This window comes from Cynoglossus semilaevis, chromosome 11, assembly GCF_000523025.1.
Source record: "Cynoglossus semilaevis isolate Cse_v1.0 chromosome 11, Cse_v1.0, whole genome shotgun sequence".
Classification (NCBI taxonomy): domain Eukaryota; kingdom Metazoa; phylum Chordata; class Actinopteri; order Pleuronectiformes; family Cynoglossidae; genus Cynoglossus; species Cynoglossus semilaevis.
Window position 1 is genome coordinate 15,583,138 of NC_024317.1, and position 11,649 is coordinate 15,594,786.

General features: G+C 41.2%; 2 protein-coding genes across 2 annotated transcripts in view; both read right to left on the reverse strand.

The window, feature by feature from the left end:
* Positions 1-524: 524 nt before the first annotated feature.
* On the reverse strand, positions 525-9,039 carry LOC103386538 (uncharacterized). Its single transcript, XM_025060068.1, has 10 exons — positions 8,804-9,039; positions 8,075-8,558; positions 7,364-7,978; positions 7,122-7,271; positions 6,605-6,960; positions 3,412-3,681; positions 2,758-3,241; positions 2,071-2,685; positions 1,823-1,972; positions 525-1,520 (listed from the first exon to the last, which is right to left on the reverse strand). Exons 1-10 carry the CDS (start codon positions 8,953-8,955, stop codon positions 1,164-1,166), a joined length of 3,633 nt encoding a protein of 1,210 aa, XP_024915836.1. The 5' UTR covers positions 8,956-9,039; the 3' UTR covers positions 525-1,163.
* Positions 9,040-9,534: 495 nt separating this feature from the next.
* LOC103386536 (cysteine and glycine-rich protein 1-like) overlaps positions 9,535-11,649 on the reverse strand; it is a 3,229-nt gene continuing 1,114 nt past the window's right edge. Inside the window, exons 3-6 of the mRNA XM_008320855.3 lie at positions 11,141-11,309; positions 10,522-10,651; positions 10,326-10,419; positions 9,535-9,898 (exon numbers count right to left, since the gene is read on the reverse strand). Of these exons, the coding sequence (XP_008319077.1) occupies positions 9,822-9,898; positions 10,326-10,419; positions 10,522-10,651; positions 11,141-11,309 (470 nt within the window). The 3' untranslated portion in view covers positions 9,535-9,821. The remainder of the gene's footprint in view (positions 9,899-10,325; positions 10,420-10,521; positions 10,652-11,140; positions 11,310-11,649) is intronic.

The following is an 11,649-nucleotide window of genomic DNA, read 5'->3' on the forward strand; positions in this document are numbered from 1 at the left end:
ACCAGAAGTTCTACTCCCAGAACTGCAACAAACAGCATCTTCAACATCTGGATCTTTGTGTTTTTCTTGGTAGTGTTACAGTAGAACTGGCAGTGTTGCTCTTTAGTGTCGACTGAGTCTGGACTATATTTTTTCTTTAATGCTTTTATTCATGACAGTCAGAGCCAGGCTGTTGGTTCACAGCAGCTGATGGTAATTCCAGCCAATGGCAGTAGGATTAACAAAGAGCTTGACTGTCTCCAGTTAACTGAACTTCATCTCATAGTCTCACACATCAGTGTCCTTTAAAAGACTTTTTTTTTTTAAGAATTTTTTTTTATCTCAAATTAGGGATATCCACATATTATAGCAGCAAAATAGACACATTAAAAACAAGACATTTCTTTTTCTTAGGAAAACAATGTAGACAAAGGAAACAGTAAACAACGTAGCATTTGGCAATAAAATGTTACAATAAGTAACCGAATACTTATAATAAAATATATTCCATCTAATGTACAAGTTGAATCAGGTAACAAAATTATTGTCAAGTTAGGGATTCAGGAATTTTTGTGGGCTTTTAAAGAGCAGTCCTCGGTGGTTTGTACGTTAAAACAAAATGTTACACATTGATAAAACATAGCAGACTATCACTGTGACTGACACCAGAAAATCATTTTAATCCCAAGGACTTATAAGAGTTGAAACAGTTTAGGCAGCTTATTTTCTACATTACCAACTGTGTCATGCATTGGATTTTCTAAGTGACCTTACCTTTAAACACAGAGAGGATAACATGGGAAATGAAATACAGTGTTGGAACCATCTGCCAAACCATGTTTTCTACAGACTTTGTACAGTAGTTTTTAATAAAAAGTTCTTCATACTGAGAAAATTAAACAGTTGTTGAAACACTGTTCATTAACCCGTGAAAGATTCTAATGTGATGCAACCTTTTGGTTTAACTTTAACTAAGTGAGTTGTTTTTCTAAGTAGTACAGTACTATGTGGTACTGAGGTGTACATTCACAGAGTTAACCATTAATGACCTTTGCCAGTGTTTGTCATTGTGTGTTGCTTGTTTGGAATATTGTTCGAAGTCAGTTGGTTGGTATAAAATTTACATTGGTGTCCTCTCTTCACCCTACTGGGCATCAGCCAAAGAAAAACAAAATGTGTGACCGTTAGAACGGAGTCAACACCAACCCATCTTTTAAATCAAAAAACGGCAGCGTGTCACGAGGGACAGCATAGTCGGATGTGTCGGGAAGTCCGGAGACCACACAGCAGCTCAGAGCGCTGCCGTGGTTCAACGGCTTGGGTGCCAAGAACCACTGGTCTTGGGTTCTATCGTAGTACTCGACTTGACTGGTGGTGCCGGTGCCGGTGTAGCCACCGACGACGTAGATGTGGTCATAGATGACTTCCAGGCCGAAGTTAAAGCGTGTGGTCAACATGGAGCCCGCGTAACTCCAAGTGTCGTTCAGAGGGTTGTAGACCTCGGTGGTCCTGAGACGGTGGGGACCATTGCACCCACCGACCTGTGGAAACATTGCAGTCTGAGTGATTACATGTGTGTAATAACTAAGTAACTTATATTTAGTAAAATATTTGCTACATATATTTGCTGGTATGATGAAACATGACTATGGAAAGATCATAAGTATGTGTGTATTTGTGTGTGCATGTGTGTGACTGTGTGCCCTACTCTGCAGTTTATGACCTCATCACTCAATGACGTCTGCCGTCACTGATTGTTTAGGTCTCGTAGATACCTGCCTTCGTGGATGGCTCAGTAAAGTTATGGGATAAAAAAGGACTAGAAAATAGTTCCATTACGTACTGCATAGATCTGCTCTGCATGTGCAATGACTCCAAGTCCACTACGTCTGTTGATCATTGGTGTTATTAGTGTCCATTGGTTGGTCTCTGGGGTGTAACTTTCAGCTGTTTGAAGGCATTCGTTGCCATCGAATCCACCACAGATGTAAACCTGCAGAGACAGAATCGTATTTGCAAAATTCTTTACTAACGTTGATAGATCTTCTAGAAATGTTAAGAATTTCTAGATTTTTTTTTCACATTCCAAACCTTATTATACAGTGTTGTGCAGCTTGCATCACTTCTTGCATGATGCATTGGAGCGATGCAATACCACTGGTTGGTGTCGGGATTATAACGCTCTGCGCTGACCAGTCGAGTGTGTCCGTCAAAGCCTCCCATGGCGTAGATGAGTCCGTTGAGCTCAGTTGCACTCACAAAGCTGCGGGTGTAGTACATCGGTGACACCTCATGCCATGTACGTGTGCTCAGATCCAGTCGACAGACGCTGTTGAAGTACTCCGCCCGGGCTGAGCCACCGAGACAGTAGAGGTACCCGTTGAGGAAGACGGTGCCATGATAGGCCCGAGGATACTCCAGACTGTAGGGTGCACTGGTCCAACGACCAGTACAGATGTCGTACGCAGAAATGTCATCAATTGGATTCTCACCACTCCAGCCTCCGATGGCTAACATGATAGCGTTAGGTAAACGAGGCCTTGCAACAAAGTTGCTTAAAAACGACCCACTGCTTCTAAAGTTCATAAACTCTATAATTTGGATGGCGTCAAGTGCCATTTGTAGGCACTGGGCATCTTTCTCCACCAACTGATTGGGGATGACACTGGTGTAGATGTAATCGATGCTTGTCAACGCCATTCGAAACTATGTGAAAAAAGAGGGATGTGATCAACAGGTCAAACAATAATGTCTGTAAAAGTTTAGAATTGTTTTTACCTTAGACAAAAGCAAAGCCATGTGTTCGTGCCTCTTTTCAGGTTTGTGTGACATCCAGCGAAGGATAGCCTCGAACACTGAGCCCTCGCTCCTGAGGTTGAGTTGGTCACTCCCTAGAATTTCAGCAAGCTCCTGCACAGAAAGATGCAGGAACTCCTCACCGGGATAAACCTCCTCAAAGTGATCAGTGATGAAGCGGTAGGCTTTGTTCCTCAGATCCGTGTAGAAGTAGAATTTTGCATACTGCCACATACCAATGCAGTTATTTCGTGAAATCTGCTGGCAAAGGAAGTCCGAGCAGGCCTTGGCCACAGAAATAACAAGTAGCATATCAGACGCCTCCATTAAATATTGTACATTGTCTTTGGAAACTGGGATACTGCCAGTGTATGCAAACTCGATGATGAGCTGCATTATTCCAGGGGACACACCGTAGATGTCAAAAACCTCTATGTCTTCCTGAATCTGGAATTGGAAAAGAGCTCTGTGGAGCGAGTGAGAGGAAAAGAGAGGGAGAGAGAGGACGTGGAATTAATACTTTAGTTGGTGAGTTTTCACTTTAACAATCACTGTAACCTCTGAGGGACACATTTCTATAGTAAGGAGGATTAGAGTGTCTGTTTGACTTCTGCTGAGGTCAGAGGACCAACTTACCCAAAGAATGGGCTGCAGTCACACATAATGATCTTGTGGACTTTGTACTCCACACCCTGGACTCTAATGACCGCGTCCCAGTATTTATTATGCAATCGAAGAACATTAAACACCGACCCCTTCCTAGGGATCATCTGATCTCTGTAAGGCATTTGGACTTCACATCCGGACCTCTCATGTTGCAATTCACAGAGGGCGCCACTGTGTTTTAAGCAAACCTTTCTGATTACATCATCAGGACACAGGAAGTTGTCATCACTTCCCTTCAGACTTCAAAGTCGATCCTTAGGTAGTAGATGCAATCCAGTGGGGTCAGTTGTACAATAATAGTCGTAATTTTTGAGTCATTTAAAATCTGGCTGCAAGTTTGTAAAAATATGAAGGTTGGGTTACTCTATTTGTTCACCCTGAATTGATTGTAGGAGTGCATTGGAGTGTGAGTTAGGTGAAGTGTATTGGAGTGTATTCAGCAGCAGGACATGGAGGAAGCTTTAGCCTGGTGGTGTCTCCTACACTCATTCTACATAGATGTCTGAATTGATAACTTGTCATTTGTTTGTTTTATTAAAAATGTAATCAGTTGATGAGAATATGTTGTGCTCTGGTAAATATGGAGTTTAAAAAACAAACAGCTGGTGCAGTTAAAAAAGGCTAAATCTATGATAATAAAGCTGCAAAAAACGAACAAGTTTGTTTTTGTTATCCATAAAAGTTATAGAATCAATAGAACAGATTAATTTGCACAAGCAGAAGGATTTTTTTTTTAGCTTGGACCAGTAACGGCACTAACGGCAGAGAACATCTAACGTAGATTTTTGCTGCCCTCTGTTGGTTTAAATTATGGACAACTTCATTAGGTTTATTCTATTTAAACCCTTCTTTTTATTTTCTTAGTATCAACCCCCCCCCCTCCCCCCTCCCTTCCCTCGATAGTGTTGTTAAAAGCTCAGTGAAGTAAAATTTTCTGGCATACAATGGATCTAGAGGCAGTATGTGACGTTACCATTAAGTACTGCAAAGGAATGTGTTTACTTCTAATTAAAGCCATTGTCGTTCTGTCTTATTGACCAAAACAGTTAATTATAATCATTAAAATAAGTCAGTATAATCATCTGAATCATTAAAGACACACAGAATTTATAGGATTTCAAATTTTATTGCCAGATAAATGTAAACATTTTTTAAAAAGACATCCTCTATGTTTTAGGACTTTTAGCTGTATATAAAAACAGATAAAGACTCAGTTGAAAAAGAAAATAATTAATTGAAAAAAAAAAACGCCAAAAACAGTGGCTGGAATTGACTTGAAAGAAAAACTGTGAATAATTAGTTGTTACAAAATGATGTGAAAAAATAGCCTGGAAAATAGGTAAAGGTCGTCGCAGTAATAGGTTATAATTACAAGTGAGCCATCATACTTAAAAAGGCAGAGCCTCCACTGTCAAAAATAGCTAAATTAGTTCTAAAATAATCAGGTCATGATGAGGAAATATAGTTAGTGTGCTTCCAAAATTCCATCAGACTGTTTTTGGACTAAAATAATTTTTACTTATTTTAATTCCAGCTGTATTTTATCAACACAAACCTTGAGGATCGGTCTCCTTCATCCTGGATTTCAGTTCTTCTGTCACATTTGGTGAAACAGAAACATCACTTAGGCCAGGACTGAGGAGAAAACAAACATCATATAGACAAATATATATTTGATTATAAATGTGATTTTAAGGTTTCACCTACATTTCAAACCTGATTCCAGATCATTGTCCTCGGTCTCAGCTGCTGTTGCCAAGCCATGAGATCATCTGACTCCTCACTGAAATAATACAAGGAAAATAAATGGATAAATTATATTGAATTCTTTCTTTCTAACTTTCAGTTTCAATATTTGTTGGTGTTTATGTTTGTTAAGCTCCATATGTCTGACACCAGATGACATTTTAGCAAGGAAATAGACAGGAGTTACCCACTGTGTGCTGAGCTGCAGCTGCAGCTGTTATATACTTATGTTCGTGATAAAGTCAGGGGCTTGTATTTATATCCCTATAAACCAAGCTTTTGTCGCAGGATTCACTAAAACCCAGTATGTGAGAGAGTTAAAGGAAACCTAGATACTTTTCCTCTCTGCAGCAAACGTTCAAAGAGAGAAACAAGAAGAGAGAAAGTGATGAAAAAACAGAGTAATGACTCTTTATTTCTCACCAAGTCCAATTATACAATTTATTTCACAAGAGTTAAACCAAACAAATGTGTGCACAAAACTGTAAAGATGTGACATGGATATATGGGACTAATCTAGTGGCGTATACTGTGACACAACTTGGCCCGTGGTTTAACAAACCCCCAGTGTTTCAGTCAGACTGCAGATTTATTTGACATCTCATTTATTCCCCTCACTCATTTCTACATGTTTTTATTTTTTTTCTTAAATTTCCAGTTTTCTAACTGAATGACTGGCCCTGCTCATAAAGCACGGGAGTCACAGCAGAAATGGATTTAATCTGAACTACAAGTTTCACCTCCAACTTGATTTTTTTTCTTTTTTTTTCTCCCACTTGTGCACATCGTACTGTCTTTCAAACACTGTTGGTTTGGCACAATCATCCCATTTGTACAAATCCTTAGTAAACAATTCTCTGCTGTTTTCTACATTGTTCATTGTTCATCTTTGTATCATTTTAATATTTTTCCCAAGTCGACTGTAATCTTCTGGTCATTGCAAAATATTTGCAAGAAATCTGTTTGAAAAGTTTGAACCTGTTGACAGGATCTGAAATATATCTATTGATTTTGATGGTTTCTTAACTCGTAGCTTACGTATATTATATATTTGTGTTTTTTCTTTACTATTAGGAAGCCTTGATGAAGACCTTCATCATCCCCTAATAATATCATTTCATGTAAAGAACAGCATGTACTGGCTGCACTGTATACTGAAGTTAGACTTGTTGATGACTGATTGTACTGCGTTTTGGCAGCAGTTGGCATATGTACTGTTGCAGTACTGCCTCTTTATCTCCCTCTTTCTTTTCCCTGATTTGGAAAAACCAAGAAAAACTGTGGAGTCTTACCAAGGAGATTTCTGGCTCAGGATCTCTGACATCTCCTTAGGTGTTTTATAGGAGTGGGCATCTTCATTGGTGCACCTCCTCTGGAGCTCATCTTCATCTCTTCTAGGCACATGGCATCAGAGCTTCAGTCTTCTGATTCCACCAGCCCCTCTTCCAAATCTAAATAGGGCAGGGAGTCACGGGGGACAGCATAGTCAGACATGTCAGGGAGTCCAAAGACCACACAGCAGCTCAGAGCACTGCCGTGGTTCAGTGCCTCCGAGGCTAAAAACCACTGATCTTTTGCTCTATCATAGTACTCAACTTGACTGGTTGTGCCAGTGCCGGTGAAACCACCAACCACGTAGATGTGATCGTAAATCACTTCCAGGCCGAAATTACTGCGAGTGGTCAACATGGCGCCGACGTAGCTCCAGGTGTCGTTCAGAGGGTTGTAGACCTCGGTGGTCCTGAGACGGTGTGGGCCATTACACCCACCAACCTGTGGAAGGAAAATAAACATATTACTGTTGCATCAACAACAACAGGCTAGATTAGCCAAGATACGATCTTGGCTCAGCAGTGAGTTTGGTCAGCTGTGATTGTGATCTTGGAAAATGACTTTGCAACGTTACAATTGATAGTGGTTGTTCCATTACGTACTGCATAGATCTGCTCTGCATGCGCAATGACTCCAAGTCCACTACGTCTGTTGCTCATGGGAGCAATTAGTGTCCATTGGTTGGTATCGGGGTTGTAACTTTCAGCCGTTTGTAGGCATTCATTACCATCGAAACCACCACAGATGTAAACCTGTGGCCAAAAGTGATGATGAGCAGTGAACAAAACTAAAGGTTTTATGTTTATATGTTATTTACTTTTCAAATGTCCACCTATTAACTTACCTTATTATACAATGTTGTGCAACTGGCATCACTCCTTGCTTGGTGCATCGGTGCAATACGGTTCCACTGGTTGGTGTCGGGATTATAACGCTCTGCGCTGACCAGTCGAGTGTGTCCGTCAAAGCCTCCCATGGCGTAGATGAGTCCGTTGAGCTCAGTTGCACTCACAAAGCTGCGGGTGTAGTACATCGGTGACACCTCATGCCATGTACGTGTGCTCAGATCCAGTCGACAGACGCTGTTGAAGTACTCCGCCCGGGCTGAGCCACCGAGACAGTAGAGGTACCCGTTGAGGAAGACGGTGCCATGATAGGCCCGAGGATACTCCAGACTGTAGGGTGCATTGATCCAGCGATCGGTACAGATGTCGTACGCAGAAATGTCATCGAGTGGATTCTCACTGCTCCAGCCCCCTATTGCCAGCAGGGTGGCATTTGGTAGACGAGGCCGTGCAACAAAGTTGCATAAAAATGTCACAGTAGGTCTAAGGTTAATGTACTCAATGGTCCGGGTGGCATTTAGGGCCAGTTGTTGGCATTCTGGATTGTTCTTCACCAGCTCATGAGGACTGACATTTGTGTTGATGTACTCTATGCTGGTCAAGGCCATTCGGAACTACACAAGGACAAGAGGGCAGGTTGTGTTAATATTGAGAGCCATGATAGTTTTGTTAACATGCTGTCTCTGAATAATCTGCAATACCAATGCTACCTTTGACAACAGCACAGCTATGTGCGTGTGCCGCTCTTCGGGTTTGTGCGTGATCCAGCGAAGGATAGCCTCAAACACCGTGGACTCCCACCTCACAGTGAGCTCATCGCTATCCAGGATTTCGGCGAGCTCTTGCACAGAAAGGTGAAGAAACTCCTCACCAACGTGGACCTCCTCAAAGTGATCAGTGATGAAGCGGTAGGCTTTGTTCCTCAGATCCGTGTAGAAGTAGAATTTTGCATACTGCCACATACCGATGCAGTTATTCTGGGATACCTGCTCACAAAGGAAGTCTGAGCATGCCTGTGCCACAGAGATCACCAGGAGCATATCAGACGCCTGCATCAAATCTAGCACGTTGTCCTTTGCAACTGGGATACTGCTGGTGTATGCAAACTCTATGATGAGCTGCATTATTTCAGGAGACACGCCGTAGATGTCAAAAACCTTAATGTCTTCAGTGGGCTGGAACTGAAAAAGAGCTCTGTGAACAAGAGAGGATTATATTAGTATAATAATGATGGATGGAGGCTACAGTAAAAACAACTGGTCACAAAATACAAAACAAATCTTTTGTCTTTGGCCATTAACAAAAGTGTTTCTAATTGTCCACCTACTGCTTTTGTTAGCTATCACAATGATCAGTAAATGTACTAAATAACACTATTTAGTATTTTAACTCCGTATATACTGCATGTGTCACAAAGTATTTTGCGGCATGGAACTTACCCGAAGTAAGGGCTGCAGTCACACATGATGATCTTGTGGACTTTATACTCGACACCCTCCACCCTAATGACTGCATCCCAATATTTACTCTGAAGTCGGAGCACGTTGAACACCGAGCCCTTTTTTGGGATAACTTGGTCTCTGTAAGTCATTTGGACTTCACATTTGGACCTCTTATGGTGCAATTCACAGGGTGAAATGCTGTTTGTGAAGTGAACCGTTATTATTACATCATCATTAAAAAAAAAAAAGAGAGAGCGTCTTTTCCTGACAAACTTCAAAGTCAGTATAACATCAAAGGCATTGAACTTGTTCTGTTGTTTGATTTGGGATGTCAGTGGTGATGGTACTCAGTGTTGCCAGATAATTATCCAAGAATGTCTTTCTATTTTCTTCTGCCTTTGTTTTTCCTCTCTTTTTTTTTGCATCTAACCCGTGTCATTACCAGAAAAGTCATCCCTAATATGTTCTTTAAATGAACTACAGTAGATAATTGTACTGTTTTGTATTTGTGTGTCCGTTGTTCATCTGGAATTTTGTAGGAATTGCATTGTTTGTTTTTTTTTGTGTCTTTTTGTACTCACGGCGGTTAATGTTGTTAACATGAGGGTGCGGGGACTCGACTGTAGTCTAATCTACCAAAGATTGTGCTGTGAAAAAATGACCATGTGAAAGGGAACCGACTTGATTGTTGAAACCAGAACACACAGAAGTTGAGATGTACGACTCCATAGCTTCAATTAGTTTTATTTTTATCTTTGCTTAGTTTAGTGCTCAGTCCAGATATAAAATATTAAAATACACACAGGCTTTGATTTCTCGCAGATACAGTTTTTTTTTAAATCCCAGAAAAGTATGTAAACAACATGCAAAGTACAAAATAATGCAGGCATAGCTCCAAGCTGTCTCTAATGCTCTTTGTTGCCTGTAGCTGCAGTAAAAGTGAAGTGAAAATGTCTGGAAGTGTTGATTGGTCAGAGCACACTGGTTGTCTGCTCCCTGTCAGGCTTCGTTTATTTTATTGGGAATGAGCCAGTGCTCCGGCGCCCTGACCAAACCCAAATCCTTTGGGACCAAAGCACTTGGCGTAGCAACCTGGAAATAAGAGGGAAAAGATAAAATAATGGCAGTTTACTGTTTCAGTCACTGCAAAATAGATCATTGGCTGTCCCCTCCCTGCACTGGAAGATTGATGCCTATCAAGGGTAAACCCCATTATTCAGGATGAATTCCACGCTCTCTTTATTTTTTATGTTTCACTTTCAGGCAGGTGCTGAAAGGTTGAACGGTCATAAGGACTGTTACCCTGATGCTGTTCCAACTCTTAACAGTAATTTTTTTTTGTTATGTTTGCTTGCGTGTGTACAGTGATATAAAGTGACATATTACCTAACAACAGACTGTTTGTTCAATTATTGTAGTTAGCTATGAGTCTTTTTAAGTCTTTTAAAAATTCTGAAAATGAATAACTCCAGTTCCTCAGTTGTCCACTAGTCTACTTAGCTAACTTATTCACACAGACCTTTACAGAAAATCTCTCCATCTCTGTCGGCCAGCGTTGTGGACTCCAGTCCTTTTCCACACTTGGCACAGCGGAAACATCCCTTGTGCCAGGACTGAGGAGAAGAGGAATGACATTTGGTCAAATAAATGCAGACAGCTCATTTTAAGTACATTTTTGGTTCTCAGTGTAGAAGAGAAACTCTGGTTGGTCTTACGTTGCCTCCTCCAATAACCTTTTCTGCAGCGTACACTGTTTTACCACATCGAGGACACTCGTCAGAACCTCCTAATTTCTTGGCAAACTTGGAGGTGTTGGGATTATTTGTTGGCTGATGAGGAGCTTGTCTGTAGAAGAAAAATGGAACACAGTTTAGATCAGGGGTGTCAAACTCATTTTCACCACGGGGCCACATCAGCGACACAGTTCCTCTGTATGGGCCGGTTGTAAATGGAAGACTGTATAGATGTCACTACTCCATAACGTACTAATAAATTAGTTTCTGAAATTGATTATTATTTATTCAAGCTACAGATATTGTTTATTGTTTTGTTATAAAAAAAGTAACTTCTGCATGGACTTTATAAAATGCTTTTTAAGTTCTCGTGGACCTTACAAAGACGGGCCCCCGAGCCTTGAGTTTGACACATGTGGTGTAGATCTAATGTTTTTAAGTCCACTCAGGTTGGGAAACAAATGATCTGGACCTATGGAAAGTTCTTTTTGCCACTCATAGCTGCTGAGTCAGGAATTGGCCCCACAACCCTCCAGGTTTAAGGCAACTGCCCTACCTAATGGGCTACATGTTTGTACTACATTATGTGAAGTTTCCTCACACTTCTGGTTTGATCCCCAGTCCTTCTCCTGTGTCCATACTCAGGGTGCCGGCTCCCATTCCGAAGCCGTAGCCTTTAGGCCCATATTTCTTGCCATAGCATGACTTGCAGTAGATCTCATTCACGTGGACGGCCACCGTTGTGCTGTCTAAGTTCTTCTTACAGACCACTATAGACAAAGAAGAGGGAGAAAAATGGAGAAACTCCACAGTTAATACTCCCACTCCCTCTGTTTTAATAAGACTGCAGCAGCAAAGCAAACAAACTTGACCCTATAAAGCAGTCCTTGGCAGCTGTGCGCAAATATTTCACTGTCAGTTCACCACAAACTACGCATGACATTTGAAGGAGGGAAATGAGCAACACCCCTATGTGCTGTGCTGCCTCTGATAAATGTGCAAAACAGGAAGGGAGGGACGTGGTCTACCTTCCTCAGCCTTATTAGGAAAACCCAGCTTTTGTCACTTTTGCATCATACCCAAATAAGGAGTGAGACGGAGTGAAAATCC

Coding starts and splice junctions, on each gene's coding strand:
- LOC103386538 (XM_025060068.1), bottom strand. CDS start 8,955: ATGACTTACAGAGACCAAGTTATCCCAAAAAAGGGCTCGGTGTTCAAC. Junction 7,272..7,363: donor GCACAACATTGTATAATAAG/GTAAGTTAATAG, acceptor TTTTGGCCACAG/GTTTACATCTGTGGTGGTTT. Junction 2,686..2,757: donor TGGCTTTGCTTTTGTCTAAG/GTAAAAACAATT, acceptor TTTTTCACATAG/TTTCGAATGGCGTTGACAAG.